Raw genomic sequence first — 25721 nt, 5'->3', positions numbered from 1 at the left:
GGCAACATATTCATAACCTTCCCCTGTAATTAAACTGACGTTTGGCTCCCATCACCACCACTGTGAACAACTCCAAGTTTCTGTAGGACAGAGCATTTCAAACCAAACCACTCTGAATGATTGTTTATATCCACCAATTTAATGTACATAAGAATTTATGTTGAAGGTTTAAAAATGGCTGCAACTCCCCTGTGATGAAAACAATTAAAGGATAACTTGGGTTCTAGTAGTTCTTCTAACAGGGAGCTCTAATATTACATAAAAGCATGTGCTTCTTGTCACAGCGGCAGTAGTTTGTGCTTTTTGTTGTTGCTGGTCACGCTTCTTTTTCTGGAAATAAAAAGAAATTTCAATAGCACAAACTCTTCCAAGAAGACAAGAGGCAGGCTGCATTTTTAGCATACGCAGAGCTGCTAAAGTCAAAATGTGGGAGATATTTTTCTACCGCTATACTTCGCTCCTGTATACATGCTGTGTATCAATGTAGCTTTAATACTCATACGGTGATGGCTGCATTGCCTTATGCACCCCTAATATTGTGTTTATTTGTTGCCATTGAAAGAAAAAACGTTTGTAAATCATTGCGTGCAGTCATGGAAGCAGCGATACAGTGACATCACCAGCGAAAATGGATGATAATCACAGGAAAGGTTAATCAATGTCAACTGTTTATGATGGGAAAAGTCAGGAGGATGTTCTGTACTTTGTACTCAATCTTTTGTTGTATAATACTGGGCAAATACTCTTGTATAGAACAAGGGGACATTTGGTGTCCGTGGCTCCTGGTGAGTGACAGCTGGACAGTGTTGCATGCAAATGGGTATAATGCCATTATCTACATTACCAACACCTGAATTGGGCCCACATCAATATAGATCTTTTACTGTGCCAGTGCTCATAGTGGTATCTATAGTTGCTCACCTCTGATAACAATTAAGCCATTTATTAAGCCACAAAAACAAGAATGTCTCATAATTATAATTATAACATATATAATATATATGATAATTATGACTAAGTATGTCATAAAAATGAGTAAATCTTATCTTGATACATCTCATCACGACCTAGCATCTCATATACCAACCTTATATCTCCTAGTAAAAAAGTAGTCTCATAATAATGACCTTATATCTCACAATGATGAGTAAATCTCATGATTTTATCTCTCATAACAATAAATATGTAATAGTTTCTAATAATTTTAGTATCTCAAAACAATTAGTATCTTTAGTATCTCAAAATTATGACTTAATAAATCATGTTAGTACCCCAAAATGAGATATTAAGAGACATTAAGAGTTTGTATATAGCTAGCATTGTATACCTCTTATACTTCTGCTAAAATCTCAGGATTAGGAATTAATCTCACAATACTCAGAACATAATAATAATCTCAGCCTAAACCTTAAATGTATAAGGCCCACCAGCAGGCCTAAACCTTCTATAACCTAAGAATATCTCCGCCAGTTTGCATTGAGGTCTCTGTAGTAACTGAATAATAAGCCTTAGTATGTAATAAGCCTGGGATTTTAAGTGGCTAACAAGAAACAGCAAAACTGGTTTCATACAGAACCACAGCTGTGCAGTAAGTTATGTTATGCAATAAAGGACACTGAAGCACAGCACTGGTAGTTCTGTGATCTGTTCTGCTGTTTCTCTTTCTGTGGGGTCAGGGGAGTCCATCTGAGCTCAGAATGAAAGAGCACTTTCTACCTGGAGCTACAGAGGAGGAGAGAGAGAAGTGCAGTCAGAGTAATTCAGTAAACACAGCTGTTCTACTTTTAATGTCCTCTGTGGGCCACCATAGGTCAGCCACAGCAAAAACAGCAGCAGATTTGGAACCCTAAAGCGTGTACACCGCCAAGACTGAGCAAGCAGTGATGTGTGTGCGTTTAGGCAGCTCTGGATAAAAGTCAAGGTCATACAGTGATGCTCAAACACCAGAATATCACTTGATATACAAACCGAAAATCCATTTTTAAAGGGCCTTTATTCAAGACTTTTCTTAACTGTTTTCTCGGAGATCCATTTTGGTAAATGGTGAGTTTATGGACCAAAAACAGTCATAATCACAATTTACATGACAATTTCCCAAACTCTCTTTATTCCTCTTAATTTCTTAGAATTAAGTATGATGCCTTTTTTTTTTTTTTTTACAGTGCCATTAAAGGCACCACCATACGTCTATCAAAACAAAGTTTTCGAGGGTTGCCTGAAGTCGAAAGCACTTACATTCTGCAGTTTCATGTTGTCTGTTGCAGATGCTTCACTAATGCAGGTGACGCTATGACATTTCAGGGTAAGTTCCATAACTAGTGGAAAATGATTCTATCACAGTTCTAACTACTGCAACAGGCGAGTCCAGAATACTGCCACCATTTAAGGTGGAATGGGAAAATTCGAACAAGAATCTGGCAAATAGAAAGCCAACTACAGCATCGTCCTCTAGTGAACCTAAATATGGTGTTCACTACTATTTAACACAGTGACGGCTGGGATAGGCTCCAGCACCCCCCCACAACCCTGAGAGAGAAATGGCTTAGAGAGTGTGTGTGTGCGCGTGTACTATTAAATACTACTGAATAACAGACTTAACATCTTACATTTAGGAGGTATTTATTGTTTATTGTAAGCGCTTAGCATACATCTTGTGAAAAGACTCTCATGGTTCATGGCACGCCTCTTTTTTACCGACCAATCACAGGCTTTGTTGCACAGCGTCCGCGTCCACAGCCATGTGTGCAGCATGGCGAAGGAAGCCTCTGCGCAATGTCTGCGGTTCTTTCTTTTCTCCACAATTACATCATATTGATCACTGAAGCCAGGAGAACGTCGTCTCAGCAAGAAGTATGCTGAGGCCTTTAAGGCTTATATATGTAGATGTTTCTGGTTGCCTGTCTGGTGTTGTAGAACCGCTGTTCTGATTGTCTTGTACCTCATTCAAAAAGCTGAAACACCACTTAAAAACCTTAGAAGATTATGATGTCAAAACAGACTTAATTTCCATATACAGTCGTATGAACACCCCTGGTCAAATTACATGTGTCAACACATCCTTCAGAGGGAGCAAATTTAAATATGGCATTTTCCAGCAAATTTTACTGTACCTCTTTTGATTCTTCTATGTGAAATAAGATATTTAAATATTTTAATATTTAAATTACACAAATAAACAGAAATTGTGCATTAAAATGTGCAGAAGTGCGTTTGCTGTATAGGATGTGTAACTTATTCTTAGAAAATCAACAAAACATGGCAATTGACCAGGGCACTGGTCACTCCTTTTCGCTCCTTCCCATTATAAACTGTCTTTCACTGCTCTCTGCTAGCAGCTGGCTCTGTGATTAGGCCCAGCTGACATGTACTACTTTATAATCCACTCAAAAATCCTATAACAAATCACTACAGGCCGCTCGAATAGAGGGAGTGTAATGGACCACTTCCACGTCCAGTGATAAACCTCTCACCATGGACAGATAATATCAGCCTTTCTTTCGTCTCCTCTATAGTAATAAAGTAGAGGACAGCCAATAACACTTCAGCATAAATAAACCCTGCAAGACAACAGCAGCTGCAGGCTTCTCTGCTCACGGTTGATCTCCAAACTGGATTTTTTCCTCCCCAAGTAATTTTAGACCATTTCTGCTGCTCCACTCAATATGAAATTTTAACACGATGCAAAGGTTAACTAGAATTTTTTGTCAGCAACAAGATACACACATACAACAACTGGCCACTTCACTAAATACACCTCCTCATATCTACACTCTCTGTCCATTAAATCACCTCCTTTAGGTGCACTCTGCTGGGCCCCCACAGGACCACCACAGAAAAGGTATTATTTGGGTGGTGGATCATTTTCAGCACTGCAGTAACAACAACATGGTGATGGTGTGTTAGTGTGTGTTGTGCTGGCCTGAGTGGATCAGACACAGCAGTGCTGCTGGAGTTTTTAAAACACCTCAGTGTCATTGCTGGCCCGAGAATAGTCCACCATTCCAAAATATCCAGCTAACAGCATCCTGTGGGTAGCAACCTGTGACCATTGATGGAGGACTAAACGATGACCAACACAAACTGTGCAGCAGCAGATGAGCTATTGTAGGAGTGTCTAATAGAGTGGACAATGAGCATACACAGTGTATGTGTGTGCTGTGTCTGACCCACTCATACAACCACATCAGTGCTTCTGCAGTGCTAAGAATGATCTGCCACTCAATACACACACACACACACACACACACACACACACACACACACACACACACACACACACACACACACACACACACACACACACACACACACACACACACACACACTCTAGTTTTTTCTTACCTTGGATCCAGCAGGTTCTTCAGGAACTGAAACACCAGATAATCATCCTACAGACATAAAAATATACCACAGGAAAATGAGATACAATACTTACTGATTACAGCACATCAAAACATCTGATAAAGTACAACCATTTATTTTTCAACTCATAATTACTGAAACATGGTTAGAGCTCAAATCATTTCATTATGAAACAATTTGTCTCAGTGCAACTTCCATAGCAATCATGTTCACATTCACATAAAATAACGTAATAATAGAAATCAAAGGCTGGAAAATGGCATTCAGGGACTGTTGGACAGTGTTGATACACAGATACAGCAGGAAACTGAAATGTCGCAGCAAATGTCACATTGAGAGCCTGACAGAAGACATTTAAATAGCCTGTTGTCCCATGAGCTCTTGCTTTTCTTCTCTCTCTCTCTGTCTAGGGCTGGACACTAGAAAATGGAGAGATTAAGCAAAGAACACTTTGCTCTGGAAGTGGGAGCTGTATTTAAACGGCCGACCAATATGAAGATTTTGTGGCCGATGCTGATCTTTAAATGACTGTCAGCATTTTAAATGTAAACTGTTAAACGCTGTTCTAAAAGTCTTAAATAACAAACACTAGAATCCATTCAACTTTGTCACTGTACAAAGTACAAAGCCAATGAAATGAAAAGCTGCCATCATCATCCCTGGGTGGGCTTAAACTACCAAACCCAGGAGGAGGTTGTAGCGCAGGAGGCACTTTCTGTTAAAGGCATTATGAATGGGGTATCATAAGTTCCTTCTATACCATGACGTATGTCTGAGTGAACCATGGTATTTAATAATACAAGCGCAGTAGCAACAAACACAATATAACAGCAGAATATGTAGCTTAACAGTAAAACTTTACCCCTGACTTGATGCCATTAGTGGTGTTATCTACTTAACACACTTTGTAGTCCACTTTGGGAAGAGAAAAATAAACAAACAAAACTTTCAATTAACCATACTGACATGTTATTTTGTACAACCTGTACTGTGCATCAGTTCCAATTCATTATTAACGTTTTGAACAGAAATGGCAGAGTGCAGCTTGGCTAATTTCCTTACCTTCGTTTCTTAGTTTTAGCAATTGCGTCAAAGTAGTTCCCAAAGTAGCTCCTAAATCAGCTTTTTAACACCTTAAGAACATCAACAAGATCAGAGATTTTTTGACTAAAGCAGACCCAGAGAAACTCAGGCACGCTTTTATTTCTAGCAGGATTGATCACTGTAATGGTCTCTTAACTGGACTCCCAAAAAAGACAAATCAAACAGCTTCAGCAGTTTCAGAACGCAGCTGCATTACTCCAGTCTCACTAGGAGTAAAAGAAGGGAACACATCACTTCTCATTCTTAAATACTTACACTGGCTGCCAGTCTGTTATATAACAGACTTTAAGATACTGTCACTGGACTATAAATCATTTGGTGTAGAATCAGCATATTAATCTGATCTGCTGCAGCGCTCTGAGCCAGGCGGAATCCTCCGATCATTAGGAACTAGTCAGTTAGTCCTGCTGAAGGTAAAGACTGGAGAAGCAGCGTTTAGCTACCATGCTGCATTAGAAGAGCTCTGACACTGGACTCTTAAATCCAGGCTGAAAACATTAATATATGAGCAGCTCCCAGCGCAGTTTAAAACACTTGTTAGCGTTCCTAGCCCCTTTTCCTCTGTAACGGCACCAATTTTTATCCTAATCTAACCTTTTTTTCATGTTTATTTTTTAACTATACTAACTTCATTTCTAATATTTCACAATTTCTAATCTATCATTTTATTATTATGTACTCGTTTAGTTTTTTCAAACAACTTTGTTTATATATTATATCTATATATAATATTTTCTCATTTGTACAGCACTTTAAATGACAGCAGTGTGTATGAAAGGCGCTATATTAATACACATACCTTGTCTTACCTATATATACAAACATTGAAGGATCAAATATTTTAAATGAGATTTTCACAGCCCTAATTCATGAGCATCATCATCATCTTGGTTTTTGCGTTTAATCGCATTTTCCCCCCAAAACACTGCATTCATGGCAAGAGGTAAAACTTCACAGTCGGCCAGCAGCCGTGTTAGTAGTGTGGAAATTCTCATAGCAGCCGTAAGTGAGGTGTGTGTGAATAAATGCACTGTTTGTTTCTTCCTTTCGTCTCTTCCTGGCCACAGCACACACCCACTGTCACTATCAGACTTTTCAATTAACACCTCTCAGCCAGCGCCCAGATAATGAGGCAAACCCAATTACACACAGCGCTGCAGATAGCGCCTAATCGGCTGACTCTCACACAAACACGTTCTCACTTGTATAACTATCATTATGGGGGTTCATCATCACTGGAGATGAAAACTCCTATTGCTCCACATAAACCGAAAAAAAAAATCTAACTCACAACTTTCCCTCTTGCTCCAATTGTAGTCAACCAGTCAAAGCATGTTTCATGATCTGTAGTTTTGCACTGGTGCTGGTTAATGTGGCTAACAAGTAAAGGACGTTCATACCTCACCAATTAGCACTGTGTAAACTGCATGCCTAATTCATCACATCTTTGCCTCAAACTGTGTCGAGTTGTTAAGTAATCTCAAACTTATTTATGTGGTATTGGCACTGTATGGCAGACTCTCTAAACATTCAAAAAAGTATTAAGTTTTTTGCCTCTAACTCACAGAAAAGTATTGCATAAAATGATTATGAATAGAATGCCTGATGAACCATTGTTTTAGTATAGACTGAATTTTCCTAAATCTTCCTTGTATTTCTCCCCTGAGGTCCGCTTATAAGGCAACGTCATGGCTTCATGTAACAAAAATGGTCATGATTTACACATATCAGCCTTAAAAGTGCAGGAACTAATGACTTCTGTTCAGAGTGGCTGCCCTTCAGTTCAGCTGAAACAACTCTTATAACTTTAGTGTGTGGAAGGAGCTCAGGAAAAAAAAAAACCTGACTGTATATGTGTGTCTGTCTCACTAACTGACTGACTCTCTGACCGAATGCATGTGTGTTTCTGACAGGCAGAGTATATTAAACAGTGTTGGGGTAAGACTGTACAAAGTAATACATTATAGTAAATGTGATCACTTTTTCCAGTAATTGAAAAATTACATTACCGTACTTTTTACTGTAACGATCTTCTTGCTTTAATTTACGTAAGGAGCATTGAATTGTCTGTGCATGAAATGTTCAATATACATAAACTCACCTTGCCTTGTAACGTAAAGTATTATGCATTACAGTTAGAATTCCTTGTATTTCTTTCCGATCCACCACTAATGTAGCATTACATATAAACATTCAGAAGACATATGTAGGTTGGCGGGTGGTTTTGGATGTTAAATAACTCCACAACCCCTGGTTCACATAACAATCACTAAAGAAATCCGAGTTGGTAAATCGCTCTACAATAAGCTATTTCACATCAAGCCACTCTGAATGACTTCGTTTACATCTCAGCCACGGAATGACGCATTTAAAAACACAGACCAACCCAGTGTCTGTGTTTGGTTGCAGCTTGTTGGAGAACGTTTGGTCAATATTCTCCGGATCAGCATTATTGCAAGGGATAATTGTCTGGGAAATTATTGGGAGGACTGGGTGAACAGAAGTCAATAAAAGATCAGGTATGTTGAGTAACGTGTACTTTTAAATAGGTTGCCGGCTTTTGTTTCTGTGAAGCATTAGTTTTTAATGTTTTTGCAAGAGAAAATGTTACAGTCCTGTGATTTCTATGAGCTGGTCAGATGTTCATGCTGAGGATGTCACAGCCTACTTTAACCTGAATTTTCATGGCAAATTTGAGCATGTGCCTCTCAGTAAATACCATTTAAAGGCTTCAATTAATGATGCCAAGCGTGAACATTATTGGTAAAACTATGCCAGTAACGTACTAGATTGTGAATGTGAAAAGGCCTATAGAGAGCACTGACCTGTAGTGCAGTGATAATAGGCTCTACCTCACTGGAGAAGTGTCCAGCCACCAGCTCGGCTGCTTTAGCTGGATTAATGCTAACCAGCTCCTGCAAGAGAAAGAACAAGCGATCAGAACAGGGAACACCAATTTGTCAGCTAAGCAATTTTTAAAATTAAAATCAATGCTTTTTATCTGCACAGTTTAATTCACTTTTTCAGCATCATGAAAAAACAAAACAAAATTTAGGCACATTTTATATATTGTGTTTTTTTCCCCCAATATTGTGCAACACAATTGGCAGAAAAATGTCACGTCACGCCACCTCATCCAATTGCATTTCATATTAATATCACATCTAATCAAAACTACACATTTCAGTACATGTCGGCCAAACCATCGCCAAAAATTACATGAAGGAATCATTCACATTTTGAAAGTGGCTGACCTTGACATGCTGTAAGGATTTGTTCCATGCCGTCTGCTTCTCCTCTGGGCTGTAGCCAGGCATGGACAGGATGTTATGGATGTAGTTATAAACCTCCTCCTGGTGCCAGAGCAAAGGGGACATTTTGGCATTCAAGAGTGCCGTTAGGGTAAGGAGTGAGGGATTAAAAGAAAAAGTAAATGATGGAGGGATGGAGAGCTTTACCTTTCTCAGAGGGTCCTTCAGGTAGCAGTCAATGATCTGATCATACAGGTGCTTCTGTTCATACATAAATTCACATATCTGATAACTGTGGAGGGGAGAGAGAGAGAGAGAGAGAGAGAGAGAGAGAGAGAGAGAGAGAGAGAGAGAGAGAGAGAGAGATTGTGACAAAGGAGGTAGACACAAAAGCATAAAGATAGAGAGGAAAAACGGAAAAGGGGGAGAAAAAAAAAGTAGGAGAAGGCAAAGACAGGAGAGAAAGACAGAAAATATGAGGAATGGAGAGGAAAAAAGGAGAAAGTAATGATAGCAGTAATGAAAGAGAGACAAGAGAGTCAGACAGAGAAAAGTAGAGAGTGAGAGAGGGAGAATGAGAGAGAGAGAACAAGAGACAGAGACAAAGAGGCAGAGAGAGTGAGAAGAGAGATATTAAGAGAACAAGAGAGAGACAAAGACAAAGGAAGAAACAGACAGTGAGAGAGAAGGAGAGAAAGAAATAGAGAGAGTGAGATATATAGAAGAGAAAGGAGAACGAGAGAGAGAGAGAGAGAGAGAGAGAGAGAGAGAGAGAGAGAGAGAGAGAGAGAGAGAGAGAGAGACAAATAGAGACAGAGACATGGAAAGTGTGTGAGAGAAAAGGGGAGAGAATAGAAGAGAGAGACATAGCATGAGAGAAAGAGAAGAAAAAAAATAGGATGAAAGCAAGGAAAAAAGAAAATGACAAAGGAGGTAGACAAAAGAAAGGATAAAAATGGAGAGTTAAAAAAAATCAATAAAGAGAGGGAGGAAAGAAAAAAGAGGGGGAAAGAAAAAGTGGTAGAAGAGGTGCAGAGGAGAGGGAGGAAGAGAGAAAATGACAGTAGTAGTGATAAAAGAGGAGAGAAAAAGAGGGAGAACGTAGTGAGTAAGAGATGGGAAGAAAAAAAGAAATAAGATGGGAAGGGACAGAAAAGAAGGAGAAAGTAACAAAGAGAAGAGTGAAAAAGGAAAACAGAAAATGAAGCAGAGAGACAGAGATAAAGAAGAGTAAACTTTCACTCTCCTGCATGTCCTTCATCACCTTGAAGAAATCAATACTACTCAAAACTCTTCGTCACTTAATCGGTCTTTAATTACAGAGAGCATGTTAAATGAAGTTAATTGAAACGAACTGAAGGTGAATAATTACTCTCCAGCCCTGAGAGACTAAAAATGTAACACTGTCAACACGCAGGAGCACAAAGCCATATATAAAGCAATTATTACCAGCTCAAAAATACAACAAACGTCACTGGAGGATTTATCACTTCTATTCACTCTGTCATCATTTAAACTGCAGATAAATGCTGAAACTTAATAAAACCTATATTGAGCAATGTATGTTCTGAGTCATTTCAAGGAGTCAACTGATGCGTCCTTCCTGGCCTTCGTTTACCCAGAACGTTTACCCACAGTTCTCTGTGCATGAACGATGCAAGGGAAAAACAGCACCACGAAAACGGAGCCAAGCTTGTTTAAAATGCAAGTTGTTAATGTCCTTGAACTCGTCTTTGTTACCTTATAAAAAGGAAAATGACTGATTAATTAAAACATTCATCCATATATTGCATTTTCTTTAGAAGTACTTAGATATATGTGCTGCGCTAAACTACATAAGAACATATCCTTCATTTCTGTGAAGAAGTGAAAAAGCAACAAACACAAAGCAACAGGCTCCATTTTCTCTCGCCAGTTTAGCACTGCGAATAAGAGGCAGGACCTTTCTGGTGACGTCACCTTGTTAGGACTGTTCCATTTGTGTGACCAACAGGCTATTAAGAAGAAGTCTTCAAAGGACCCACACTAGGTTTTGGAATAAAGCTATTGTGGGTGTGGGTGTGTGTGTGTGTGTGTGTGTGTGTGCGTGTGTGTGTGCGTACATTCCATGATGAATGGACCATCAGAAATGATTTCAAATCTCACACGTTAATTCAAAAGACTGTTCTTCTTTCCCTCTCCTGTAAAGTTACGACATCAGAGGTGTGACTTTATAAGTATATATACACTCCCATTATTGATGTAGGCATAGAAAAGCATCTCCAACAGAATGGGATGCTCTGGAGCTGCCACACATGAGCCTAATGTCTCTATGCCTAATGCTAAGTGTCAGCTAGATGGGTATAAAGCTGATGGGGCTGTGGGGACAGTGGAACTGTGTTCTCTGGAGTGATGGAGCTCCATCCAGTATCTTTGGGATGACCTGGAGTGATCCAGAACTAATCATCCATCATCAGTACCTGACCTCATTAATGCTCTTATGGCTGAATGCAATAAAATCCTTACAGCAAGTGTTCCAGCATCTAGCGCAAAACCTTCTCAGAGGAGTAGAGACTGATAGTGCAGCAAAGTGGGGAAAGGATCTCTATTAATATCCTTGATTTCAGAAGAAGTGCTGAATAAACAAGTGTCTTCAAACTTTTGGAGTTTGTCAGTACTTGGAGGTTTTCACAGCAGATGTATTTTAAGAGAACCACTTGATACCTATAGAGTTATAGAGAACCACATTTTAACTACAGGTATAGGTATACACACACACACACACACACACACACACACACACACACACTTTATATATATATATATCCAAAGAACAGTCAATAGAGGTTTTTGTACTTGATATCTTTGTTGTATGATTTGTTTGCTTGCATTACCCACTTAATCTTCTTTCTGATTGGTCATTCACTTACAACTCCGCTTTCTCTGCCAAAGCAAGGAGCCGCCCCTCGTCGAACTGGACCACACCTCCCACCTGAAGTAACTCCAACAGCACCTGTTGCAACAAACCCATCCATCAGAAAGTCACATAGTCACATTTGACTAATTACAGAGCATGTGCAGCTATGCTAGATATTTTCTTTCAAGGAATATTTAGCTAAAAAAAAGAAATCTGCCAACGTTTTCTTGCTTACCACAAATGGAGTCAATCAGTTTAGACATATCAGGTGTCTGAAGCTTGCCTTTTTGGTTTGGCACTGTAGCTACAAGTAGCTAACAAGCAATGGAAGATTGCACACACCAATTAACATTGTGCTAACTGTATGCCTAAATCATCAGAAACTTTGTTTCTGTGCTGTTTCAATTTGTGCTGATCAGTAATTTCAAGCAGACAGTTTCTGACTCTGCATGACATACTGCTACCTATAAATATAACAGAGGCTTCAATATGGGCACAATTACTGTTTTTAGCAATATAATGTATTTCTGCTCACTTTTTTTTAAACAACTGCATTTTGCTTGAGTGTTTCATCAACAAGCACAGTACAAGAGTCTACAGGTTTAATAAAGAGTGGCAGTGGGATTTAATGCACTTTGAAAACTGAACATAGGAAAAACTGACACTGTCCAGCTGTGTTTTGACTTCAGAGTCTAAAATTTTACCTGTTGTCTCTCTGTGTGTCTGCAATCATCATCTGGACTGCACAGGAACTCCAAGACCTGCAAACAAGCAACAACAACCATCAGAATCAAAAATCCAAAATAAACTAAATTAGGCTGGTTTGTAGGGATGGAATTCTCAACACCACAAAATGTGGGTGGCATACCACAGTATTATGGTATATAGGTTAAGACTATATATGGTACAACCCCAATTCCAATGAAGTTGGGATGTTGTGTAAAACAAAAACCGAATACAATGATTTGCAAATCCTTTTCAACCTATATTCAATTGAATACACTACAAAGACAAGATATTTAATGTTCAAATGGATAAACTTTATAGTTTTTTGCAAATATTCACTCATTTTGAATTTGATGCCTGCAACACGTTCCAAAGAAGTTGGGACAGGGGCGTGTTTACCACTGTGTTACATCACCTTTCAGTGTAACAACATTCAATAAGCGTTTGGGAACTGAGGACATTAATTGTTGAAGCTTTGTAGGTGGAATTCTTTCCCATTCTTGCTTGATGTACAACTTCAGTTGCTCAGCAGTCCGGGGTCTCTGTGGTCGTATTTTGAGCTTCATAATGTGCCACACATTTTCAATGGGAGACAGGTCTGGACTGCAGGCAGGCCAGTCTAGTACCCACACTCTTTTACTACGAAGCCACGCTGTTGTAACACGTGCAGAATGTGGCTTGACATTGTCTTGCTGAAATAAGCAGGACGTCCCTGAAAAAGACGTTGCTTGGATGGCAGCAGATGTTGCTCCAAAACCTGTATGTACCTTTCAGCATTAATGGTGCCTTCACAGATGTGCAAGTTACCCATGCCATGGACACTAACACACCCCCACACCATCAGAGATGCTGGCTTTTGAACTTTGCGCTGATAACAATGCGGACAGTCCATTTCCTCTTTGGCCCGGAGGACACGACGTCCATGATTTCCAAAAACAGACCACAGGACACTTTTCCACTCAGATGAGCTCAGGCCCAGAGAAGCCGGCGGTGTTTCTGGGTGGTGTTGATATGTGGCTTTCACTTTGCATGGCAGAGTTTTAACTTGCACTTGTAGATGGAGCGACGAACTGAGTTCACTGACAGTGGTTTTCTGAAGTGTTCCTGAGCCCATGTGGGAATATCAGTTACAGAATGATGTCGGTTTTTAATGCAGTGCCGCCTGAGGGATCGAAGGTCACGGGCATTCAATGTTGGTTTTCCTTAATTGCAGAGATTTCTCCAGATTCTCTGAATCTTTTGACGATATTATGGACTGTAGATGATGAAATCCCTAAATTCCTTGCAATTGCATGTTGAGAGACGTTGTTCTTAAACTGTTGGACTATTTGCTCACACAGTTGTTCACAAAGTGGTGAACCTCACCCCATCCTTGCTTGTGAACGACTGAGCCTTTCAGGGATGCTCCCTTTATACCCAATCATGACACTCACCTGTTTCCAATTAACCTGTTCACCTGTGGAATGTTCCAAACAGGTGTTTTTGAGCATTCCTCAACTTTCCCAGTCTTTTGTTGCCCCTGTCCCAACTTCTTTGGAACGTGTTGCAGGCATCAAATTCAAAATGAGTGAATATTTGCAAAAAACAACAAAGTTTATCTGTTTGAACATTAAATATCTTGTCTTTGTAGTGTGTTCAATTGAATATAAGTTGAAAAGGATTTGCAAATCATCGTATTCTGTTTTTATTCAAGTTTTACACAACGTCCCAACTTCATTGGAATTCGGGTTGTACATATACATCAACATTAAAGGACTCATGTAATAGGAAAATGATTTTCCACACTTTAATAAAAAACTTAAAAAGTTTGACATAGCATGTTACAGTTTCAAATTCCAGCATTTTCTCCATTTAGTCCAATTACGGACATTAAGCTGCAAAAACAGCTTGTTTTGGATTCACTGTTTTTACAATGTCACAAAACCCAACATATTTATATATTTACACACTATTCAGCCAAGAGCAGAGCCAGTTTAATACGAAGAGATAAATACAGGCTGTAAAATTGCCATGTAAAAATGAAACCACACAAATGTCAAAAGTGGCTCTCAGGAAAAATTAAATACAAGAAAAATGCACGACATGGTCTAAAATATGATGAAACATAAATGAAATAGGGTTACTGACCAACTTCAGTGTCACAGAACAATAACCAGCTTCTGGATAGCTTAATTAGGCTGGAATACATATAAAACCTCATTATTAAACCAAAATAAGTGCCATTACTTTAGATTAGGAAAACACTTCAACACTGGCTAGTCTATTGCATACTCTGAATTATTACTGATGCATATAAAGAAACATACCATCAACAACACTCAAAGAATAAAACTGCTTTACGTGTGTGACTGCCGCTGCACTGCTTTTTGCATTTCACTGGGATAAAAACGTACAATGATTAATGCAGGACCATATTGCACACTGGCATGGCAACCACTAGACCACTCTGCACAGAACTGTGCTGCCGTAATATATTTTATTCATGTGGAAATGATGCACACATTTGAATTAAGTACTTTTAAATACATTATCAGCGCTTTCATTCTGACAGACTGGAGGTACACTATATTTCCAAAAGCATTCACTCGTCTGCCTTCACATGCATATGAAATTGATTGAGATCCCATTCTAAATCCATAGGGTTTAATATGATGTTAGCCCACCCTTTGCAGCTATAACAGCTTCAACTCTTCTGGGAAGACTTTCTACAAGGGTTAGGAGTGTGTTTATGGAAATTTCTGACCGTTCTTCCAGAAGCGCATTTCTGAGGTCAGACACTGATGTTTGACAAGAAGGCCAAAAGGTGTTCTATCGGGTTGAGGTCAGGACTCTGTGCAGGCCAGTCAAGTTCTTCCACACCAAACTTACTCATCTACGTTTTTATGGACCTTGCTTTATGCACTGGTGAGCAGTCATGTTGGAACAGGAAGGGGCCTAAGGGGCCGAGCCCAACTCCTGAAAAACAACCCCACGCCATAATCCCCCCTCCACCAAACTTTACACTTGGCACAACGCAGTCAGACAAGTACCGTTCTCCTGGCAACCGTCAAACCAAGACTGGGCCACGTGGAGTAGCATGATTCGTCCCTCCAGAGAACACGTCTCCTCTGCTGTGGAGTCCAGTGGTGGCACTTTACTCCCTGCATTTGACGCTTTGCATTGCGCTTGGTGATGTAAGGCTTGGATGCAGCTGCTCAGCTATAAAAACCCATTCCATGAAGCTCTCTACGCTGTTCTTGTGTTAATCTGAAGGCCACATGAAGTTTGGAGGTCTGTAGACTCTGTAGAAAGTTGGCAACCTCTGTGCACTATGTGTCTCAGCATCCGCTGACCCCGCTCTGTCATTTTACGTGGTCTACCACTTTGTGACTGAGTTGCTGTCATTCCTATTCACTTCAACTTAGTTATAATACCACTGACAGCTGGCTGTGGAATATTTAGTAATGAGAAAATTTCATGACTGGACTTGAGCACATGTGGCGTTCTGTCACGGTACCACGCTGGAATTCACTGAGCTCCTGAGAGCGACCCATTCTTTCACAAATGATTGTAGAAGCAGTCTGCAGGCCTAGGGGCTCGGCTTTATACACCTGTGGCCATGGAAGTGATTGGAACACCTGAATTCAGTAATTTGGATGGGTGAGTGATCAGATATATAGTAGAGTTTTGTTTGTTAGCTTTTAGTTTGTACCCTTTGTGCATTAATTTACAGCCTTAGTTTATAACTTTTGCTTATTGCTTTAACCCCTTAAACAGCCAGGGCCCATCGGCAGACCTAAAGTTTTATTATACACTTTTATAACCTAAGAATAGATTAGCTAGTTAGCACTAACGTCCCTGTAGTTACTGAATAATAAGCAAAGTATGTAATAATTCTGATTCTGAAAGGTTAATATAGAACTTTGTTTCATGTAGGGATGCAATGATACCAATACTGGTAGTGGGCTGATTCTGTGCTCATTTACTCATACTCAAAAATGTTCCGATACCAGTAAGTTGAGTGTACACTTCCACGCTAATGGACAAATGCAGTGAAGTTTTACTGACTGAGTCGGACGCAAAGCAGTCGGTCACTTCCAACTTTCTGTCTTAGGAGATTCTTGACAGGAATACTCTGTGATTGAACCCCATTTTAAACACAAACATGATCACAATTGCTTCCCTAATACAGGGGCAGACATGCAGGCCAACTAAACGAAGATGAAAAAAGTGTCACCATTTGCCATGAACGTCAATCTACGCCAACTTAGCTCTGTTGGACTGAACAGAAAATCCAGGTATAAAGATTAATATGGTGATTGGTTTAGTAACATATGCAGTACAGAGAGACTGTATTATCTAACCACTGCCTGGCTTTTAACTTCAGTGCACAGTATTAGCAGTGCTGCTCTTTTTCTCACCCAATGTGTCATTTTAATACATTTTTTTTTTTAAACTACATAAACAGAGCTGTCTGTAGAGGCTCCATTTTATGTATAAACCTTAGGCTTTGTCTGTACATGATGGTCTATTCAAATGTACAGTGTGAGTCACCAAAGAAGATTTCTAAAATCACACAGTGTATATCTGGCTTTAAAGGACATTCAGCTACAGCTCAACCAGCCAAACACAACACTCCCCTCCCGACGAGACGTGAAGCTTGAAAATGTGAGCTGCTCATATGCGGAAGCCTCAGATGTGATTCCTACTGTTGTTGTGCTAGAGACTTGTTGAAAAAGAGAAACGAGGAGCAAAACTATGACCTGCACTTCACTTGTGCTTTTCTGACCACTCCTCTCCACTGTAGAGCAACTTGATCCAATGTAACTAATGCAGTATAGCTAGCTAATGCATAATATTTAAAATGATGGATTTCAATTAGTTCATTTTTAAGGTACATTGCACTCATTTAACTACTTCATTCTAAGTAGGTTACTCAGTATGGTAACAGACCCAGAATCAGCAAATACTAAAAAAATATGTACTTGTATTCAGTCTGAAAAAAAATGGTTATCAATGCATCCCTAGTTCCATTAGTTGTATTTAGTTCATTTACAGCTTTTAGTTTTTTCAAGCTTGTCATTTGTAGCTTTTAGTTTGTGGCTTTATTTGCATTCTTAAATGGTTGTTTGCATCATGAAATGGTCTGTCGTAGTGATGGAGAATGTGTTATATATAGCTTCATACAGAACCGTTCTGTAAATGGTTCTATATAGCAATAAAAGGGCTCCTGTATTGTTACAAGAACAATTTTTCCGTAAATATGTTCTATATAAAACCATATACAACATATTCTCCATTAATCTGAGGAACCATTTCACAACACACAGAGCCTTTAAGCATGAGAATGGTTCTTTGGGTCTTCATTATTCTATGTCTATGTGTTATTCCCCTGTCTTTTTCCTCTTTAAGAGTGTCCCTTAAGGCCAAGTAAAACCAACAACAAATAACAACAACAATGTGCAAACATCGTCAACAGATTTACAACTGTTTTCACCTGGAGGCAGCCTAATTTTAAAACACCTCGCAGCTCAGAGCGCAATCTCTTCACTTTCAGCCTCTGAGAGCTGCCTCACACCTCTAATTCAACAGAGTTATTTTTTACAGGAACTGCTAATTGTCTTCACGTTGTCAGGACATTAACACCTTCCACAGCCACCTTGCGCTGTTTCTGTTAACCCCCAACAAGCCATGGTTGCAGCCTGGAGGAGGGGATGCGGGAAGGGCAGGGTGAGAAAAACAGGCAGAGGGAGAGAGAGACAGATAGAGAGAGAGAGACAGATAGAGAGAGAGACAGAGACAGAGAGAGAGAGAGAGAGAGAGAGAGAGAGAGAGAGAGAGAGAGAGAGAGAGAGAGAGAGAGAGAGAGAGAGAGAGAGAGAGACAGAGAGAGAGAGAGAGAGAGAGAGAGAGAGGGAGTTACCTGATCGAACAGCTTCCTGTTGACAAAAAGGGTATTGTCAGGTTTGGCCAGCTGGCGTGCAAGGAAGGTGAACAAGCAGCCCACCTGCGACGGGGTGAAGTCAGAGTTATCCACCATCACCTAAGGAACACACAAAAACATAAAAAAAACATTGGTTAAAAAATATAAAGAAAAATAAATATAACAATTACTACTATTCCCTATTACATCAAAGTGTATAACACAGATTTAATAAAAACAAACTTTAAGTACTTTTTAAACAGTTTCACATGATTCAACTACTGGTATTATTCCACAATACTAAAATAAACACAGTTACTTATAGACTTTGTTAACTGTCAGTATTAATTAACATAATTACATTCACGGCATTTGGCAGACGCTCTTATCCAGAGTGACTTATAATTTGATGATTTTACACAGGTAGCCGAAGGCAGTGTTAGGAGTCTTGCCCAAGGACTCTTATTGGTAAGGTATAGGGTGCTTACCGATGTGGGGATTAAACCCCAGCCTACAGCATAGAAGGCAGAGGTGCTACCACCTACACCATACCAACCACCACTCACATCAGTGCTGACAGGGGGCAGTCATGGGCTGGAGGTTAGGGAACCAGCCTTGCGATCGGAAGGCTCAATCCCCTGGGCAGACAATACATGACTGAGGTGCCCTTGAGCAAGGCACCTAAATACCAACTGCTCCCTGGGCACTGTGGATAGGGCTGTGCACCGCTCCAGGCAAGTGTGCTCACTGCCCCCTAGAGTGTGTCTTCACTAGTGTGTATGTGGTGTTTCACTGCATGGATGAGTTAGATTCCAGAGGGGAAATTTCCCCATTGTGGGACTAATAAAAGCCTCTTAATTACTGCAATAAGTAAAGTACACTTTTCAGCACTTTGTGTAAACAAGTGTAAAGAGTTTAAGGTTTAACTCTTTGGTTTGTGGTCCCTTTGCTTTGAAGAATTATATAGTATGCATGCACTGCTTGTTTAGTATTACTGAATAACTGATCATTTAATTGATAATAATTAACTGATTATTAATTCTTAATATATGCTTAATTGACTTTAAATTGAGCTGTCAACAGGCTGTGAGAGAAATGGATCTGCATGTGTGTTTAAGTGCATAACTACATATAGTTGTAGATAAAAATTTGAATGCCCCTAGTCAAATTACACACTATATTTACCAAAGTATTCCATCACAGATCCAGATCATTGAATTCAGGTGTTCCAATCACTTCCATGGCCACAGGTGTATAAAACCAAGCCCCTAGGCCTGCTTCTACAAACATTAGTGAAAGAATGGGTCTCTCTCAGGAGCTCAGTGAATTCCAGCGTGGTACCGTAATAGGATGCCACGTGTTCAAGTCCAGTTGTGAAAACTGGTATTATAACAAAGTGGAAGCGATTGGGAACGACAGCAACTCAGCCACGAAGCGGTGGGACACGTAAAATGATAGAGTGGGGTCAGTGGATGCTGAGGCGCATAGCACGCAGAAGTCACCAACTTTCTCCAGAGTCAATTGCTCCAGACCTCCAAACTTCATGTGGCCTTCAGATTAGCTCAAGAACAGTGCAATGCAAAGCATCAAATGTAGTTTTGTAAAGCGCCACCACTGGACTCTCACCAATGCGCTTCTGGAAGAATGGTCAATAATTCCCATAAACACACTCCTAAACTTTGTGGAAAGCCTTCCCAGAAGAGTTGAAATTTAAAAATTAAGCTTTCCACATGGGCCCTTTAAAGCAGGCACATTACATTGAGTTACAGGGGTTTATAATTAATTAATTAAAGGCATTTTATTTCCATGTGTAAATTACAGAAGGAAAGATGTCCAAGATTCAGTGAAAACAGAATTTACTAAATAATGAGCGAGCGAGCGAGCGAGGGGGAAAGGAGATAAAAAGGGAGAGGAGAAAGGAGACTAGTTGAATAGTGCTAAGTGATTGAGCGATGAGGGCTGAGCTGCAATAACAGAGTTTGATGAGTCTGGAGGCTTTTTAAACAGGTGCCGAGTTGGACTCAATGAGCTCCTTCACTGATGAAGTGATTACATTTAGCTGATTACCATCCAGAGAGAGAGAGAGAGAGAGAGAGAGAGAGAGAGAGAGAGAGAGAGAGAGAGAGAGAGAGAGAGAGAGAGAGAGAGAGGCTCTATAGAACTTAAAACAGACATAAGAAAAAAGCGAAGAGTGTGAAAAAAAAGGATGTAATGTTGTAAAAAGAAAGAGAAAGAAAGAGAAAAGGTGTCTTCTTTACCTTCAGTAAAATATCCACAATCCTCTGCTGGTACTCCAAAGCCTGTTTGTCATTCTTAAAGTCTTCAAACGTCTGAAAAGAGACAAAGCGATCAAGCACTGAGAATTAGCCCAGAGCGCAGCTTCACTTCGTGATAAAAGACAAAACGTTCAACACAAAAAGCAAACCCAGAAGACCCAGACTCTACATTTTCCCCTGAAGTACACCTACAACAGCTCTGTGAAGTTACATCCTAAAAACAGAGGTAATTCTGATAAAAGTCATATCCAAAAGCTTGAACCTCCCTGGTATTACATGTTTTGCTCGTTTTCTAAGTTAAAGTAAGTTAATACAATGTCTACAGAGAACACACAAATGTAGAGCACAATTTTGCTGTTAATTACCACAGAGGAAAAACAAAACAAAAACCATGACATTTGCACAGGCCACATTTCAAGTTTGGAATCACTATTCAAAAGCTGATTTTGTTGCAAAAATTTACTAAAATTGTTTTAATACGTGAGGCTTGTGCAACTTCATAGTCTTTAAATAATTACTCAGTAAAAATGTTCATGTCTTAGACATGTCCAGAATAATAAACAGAGCTGTAGATTATTCTAAATGACCAAGAAAGCTGTAGAATATCAAGAATTAAGTTGTAAGGTCTGTAAGGTCTTATTTTACCATAGTGGGGATCAAATATCAATAATGAAATAAAAATGACTGCAAATAGATAATTACGGTGTATGATCTACCACAGAACATACTACTGTTGACCCCAAAGTAGTCATGATATCTGAAGACAAGTCACCTTTTCATGTCTTGCTTGTAATATTAAAATTTACATTATTTTTTTTCATTGTATATAAAATCACAAAAATGACAAATCTGAAGAATTATTTCAAACTTTTAACAGTAGATTATATGTAAATATACATGTTCTGACTGTCTGGCATCATGTCTCATTCAAGAGATCTGAAGTGAAATATACAGAACACACAGTAAAGTTCGGACTGAAACAGGCAGGGATGTCATCTATTTCAGGATCCTTCAAAAGGCTGTAATGATTCACTTGCTTCCTGACAGACCTGAACAGCACAACATTTAATCATTTAATGCACCAATCCACTAACTGCTACAGACTGACTGCAGTGACAATGCTCCATACCACATCAATGTGAATGGCCAGGGCTAAACAGAAGCTAGCTGAACGTGCAGCCGTATGCAAAGGGGTTTCTGCTTGTGACAACATAACCATGATGGATTGAAAACAGGCTGTTGTTGTAGCTTAGTGTCCAGTTTTAACACAGTGTTTACATACTACATGTTAAACGTAGAGGGTAATACTGCTGTCCTCCATGCAGCAGGCTGGGGTTTGATTCCCCACCCAGGCAACACTCCACAGCATACCAATAAGTGTCCCTGGTCATAACTCCTAACACGGCATCATCATATATCTGTAACATGATATAACTGGATAAGCTGCCAAATACATAAATACACTTAAAGTTACGGGCCTTTTAAAAATTGATCAACTAAATAAAGAAGTGCTTGACTGATGCCCACCAGAGCCAAGACGTTGAGGAATTCACGTGTGTCAAAGTGCAGCAGTGTCCGTATGTAAGGATACACCTCCTCCTCCTGAGTGGCCTCCACTGAATGCAAGCGAATCAGGAACTCGAACACCTACACACATGAACACACACGGTCAGTAACAGACAGAACTCTTGGTACATCTGTAACTCCACACACTCGCACGGTTCACAAAGAACACACTGGGGGTCAAACGCTTCACAAAATACACTCATTTCAACCCCTCTGCAACAATATGCGTGAGTGGTTGCCACGGAGACCAGGTAGATGGCTGGTCTTGCAGCTGCATGTGTGAGTGAGTGTGGGGCATGTAGAGAGAGAGACAGGTGTGAGTGGTATCTGCTATTTAGAAACACAAAGGGTCCTAATGAGTGCTCTGATGGAGCTACTGTAGATTACAGCCAGGAACCAGAAGAACATGCATGTGTGCGTGTGAGAGAGAGCAGCAAGACTGCAGAGGTTGGTTATAATGTGACACCCTGACAGGCATTTGTGTTAGTTAATATTTCACTTTCATCTTACTGAATCCACATTTTATGTTCGTAAGCCATTCTTCATTTCAAATGACCATTTTCCAACGTCTCTTATTCTTATTACAATTAAATAGGCAGATTTTGTTACTGTGATTTTAAGACAGATATGGGATAAATTATCTATCTTTGACTGTTCAAAAAGCCGTCCAGGCTGAGATACTCCTTACAACTAAAATTCACAGGGGGCCTAAACTGCATTGTGTGCTAGAAATTCAAAAACATGCTGTGTTTGTACATTATTTTCCATATATGAACTCTGAACAAAGTGTTTGGAAGCTTCAACAGTGTTTAAATACAACATCAATTTGTAAAAACAAGGAAAATCCATTTACGATATGGTCCCTTTAAATGTTATTACAGCAGTCTTTTCATTTTGCCACTGTAAACTGTAAATACAAATGTTGTGTTTTTTTTTGTTGTGCCAGAGGGAAGCCTTTGTAACATGTGTGTGCGCGCGTGTGTGAGTGTGCATGTGCATGTATGTTCAATAAATATTTTTTGAATAACACTTCAAAAATTCGAATAAATGACCTCCAAAGTCTTTGTCCACTGTACTGTTCAACTGGTCAATGTAGTTTTGTCAAACACATAATAGAGAAACAAAAACAAATCTATACTGCAGCACCCACCATCGTTCTGTATTGAATTTAACAGCAGGAGCTCTGCCTCCCACACAGCAATCTAACAGAACCTCACAGAATTCCCACAGCATCCTCAGAGTATTCCCACTGAATTCCCACAAAGCCCAACAGTATACTCACAGAATCCCCACAGTATACCCATAGATTTTCCTCAGTACTCCCATTGTACACCCATTGAGTTCTCAAACTATCTTCAGCGTTCTCACGCAGCATCCCCATAGAACATCCACATCATTCACACTTAATTCTCAGAGCATACCTACAGCATTCCCAAAGTATGCCCTCTGCATTCTCAGAGCATACCTACCGAATTGTCATAGTACGCCCTCTGAATTTTGAAATATTCTCAGAAAATTTCCCCCCACTTTCCTGACAGAATTTCAAGTGAATATCCCCAGAATTCACAGAGCATAGATGCACAGTTCTCCCCATATACCTACAAAATTCCTCAGGATTCTCACATAATTCTCTTAGTATATTTGTGGCATTCCCACAGTATACAGACAGAATTCCCAGACTATCCACACAGAATTCTCAGGTTTCTCACAGAACCCCCAGAGTTCTTAAACACAGATAAAACTCCTTCAGAATTCCCATAAAAGTCTCACAGAATTCCCATATAGTATTCCCACAGTTCTCCCATGTCATGCTTTTCACTCAAGCACTTTTAAGCATAAACGCTGTGTGTGTGTGTGTTTTCTGCAGGTTTCTGGGGTTCAGACTGAATCTGTTTAACAGGCGTTTGAGGAGATACAACACAGAGGAACTCCCTCCCCATAGACCCCCGACTGAGAGCAAGGCGCAGAGAATATTAAACACACACACACACACACACACACACACACACACACACACACACACACACACACACACACCTTTCTTTGTCAACAGCGTGGGCCCTCCACTGTTCTTCCTCCACACAGCACAGCAACCGCACTGATTCACGGTCTGTTCACGTTTCTCAAATTAGTTACAGCAATGGCAGAACACACACGCACGCACAGCGCAGGGGAGTGTTATTGTGAGACGGAGGGTGAAGTGCATCCAAACAGGTGTTTGTAATACATGCCGTGTGTACTCTGTATGTAATTGTGTTATACTGTATTCTTACACAGACATGTTTCACGACACGCACCTGGTTTTTGACTTGAGGTACCAGGTCTTCCGGAATGTCCCCTAAAGGATAGGCACGTCCAGCCAGACAACAACTAACAAACAGAGGGAAAAAAAAAAAAAAAATATATATATATATATATATATATATAGTATAAAGTATAAATATGATGCGTTTCTGACAGTTATGGCTGTACCGTATGCACTGAACTCTAGTATCATGATTATATCGCTGCATATTGTAATTTTCTCATGCCTTCCAACACATATTGTGACTGTCAATATGAAAAAAGTTAACGTAAGAAGACTTTATCCCAAGTAATTCTGAACCATTTCTATTGGTGCCCTCTTCATGAAAACTTTAGACCAGGTAAAGGGCGGCTGCCACTTTCAAATTATATAAAAAAAAAAAATCAACTACAATTTTAATCCAGCATCAACAAGATGAAAACTGTATTGGTGAATGTGTGTAGTTACAATGAGAGACAGTTAATTTTCCAAAAGATTCCAATTTTCTTGGATGACACGAATGCCTTGATTTAGCAAAAGACTTGTGGAAACACTTATCTGGAACTGTGACCGGTCAGGATGCTCACACCACAGTGATTTGTGTGGTTAGATATGGCTTGCATATGGTGGCCCCAGTGTGTGGGTTCTTACCTAATGTAGACAAGCAGCTTATTTCCCATGACGACCTGTTCATCTGTGGAAAGGCAACAACAGCTTTTACTTCATGTGTGATGTAAATGTCAGATTTTTATGACAGGGTGAACCACAAAAAGCACATTGATTCTGATACCGTAAATTCAGATCTACTGTATTGAAGTCCGATTAGGCTCATCACAATTATTACTTAATCGCCCGATTACAATTATTTAAGATAATAACAATTATTTCAGCTGACCACAATTACTTTCTACAGTTATTTTCCCATATCATATCACGCTGAGAATGATGCAGTGTCATCTGTTCAGTTAAAACAAAATTAAAAAAGGGAAAAACAACAGTTATGAGCTACAGGCCTCACAGAAACAACACAAATTTGTTTGTTAGCTAAATAGCTAACACTAATCCTTGCATATATGCTTGCAGAGTAAGTGTTGTTCAAGAAAAACACAGCAGTAGCTTCAAAGTAAAGTAAGCAAAGTGTCTAATCACCCAACTTGGTTGCTTTAGTAGCATAAAATGAAAGGAAAATAAAAAGACAACTAATTTGTTACTCAGAACTATTTGTATGATGATTAATCGTTAGCTAAAATTTCATGACCGTTACAGGCACCAACTCCGATACGTATCTAATACAAGCTAAGACAGTCTCTGTCTGAACAGTCAGACTGGAACTTATGCAGCTTTTACATCAATC

The 25721-nt window shown here is 39.6% G+C and overlaps 1 protein-coding gene across 7 annotated transcripts in view; it reads right to left on the bottom strand.

Moving 5' to 3' along the window:
- Positions 1-25721, bottom strand: part of vps8 (VPS8 subunit of CORVET complex) — a 170254-nt gene that overhangs the window by 77250 nt on the left and 67283 nt on the right. For all 7 annotated transcript variants that reach the window (XM_037543387.1, XM_037543389.1, XM_037543388.1 and 4 more), the window contains 11 exons: positions 25019-25061; positions 24381-24453; positions 22045-22164; positions 20500-20571; positions 18242-18361; positions 12318-12374; positions 11627-11709; positions 8925-9009; positions 8721-8819; positions 8292-8381; positions 4342-4388 (listed from right to left, as the gene is read on the bottom strand). In XM_037543387.1, coding sequence (XP_037399284.1) covers positions 4342-4388; positions 8292-8381; positions 8721-8819; positions 8925-9009; positions 11627-11709; positions 12318-12374; positions 18242-18361; positions 20500-20571; positions 22045-22164; positions 24381-24453; positions 25019-25061 — 889 coding nt within the window. The remainder of the gene's footprint in view (positions 1-4341; positions 4389-8291; positions 8382-8720; positions 8820-8924; positions 9010-11626; positions 11710-12317; positions 12375-18241; positions 18362-20499; positions 20572-22044; positions 22165-24380; positions 24454-25018; positions 25062-25721) is intronic.

This window comes from Pygocentrus nattereri, chromosome 12 (genome assembly GCF_015220715.1).
Source record: "Pygocentrus nattereri isolate fPygNat1 chromosome 12, fPygNat1.pri, whole genome shotgun sequence".
Taxonomy (NCBI): Eukaryota; Metazoa; Chordata; class Actinopteri; order Characiformes; family Serrasalmidae; genus Pygocentrus; species Pygocentrus nattereri.
This window is presented reverse-complemented; position numbering and strand designations above follow the sequence as displayed.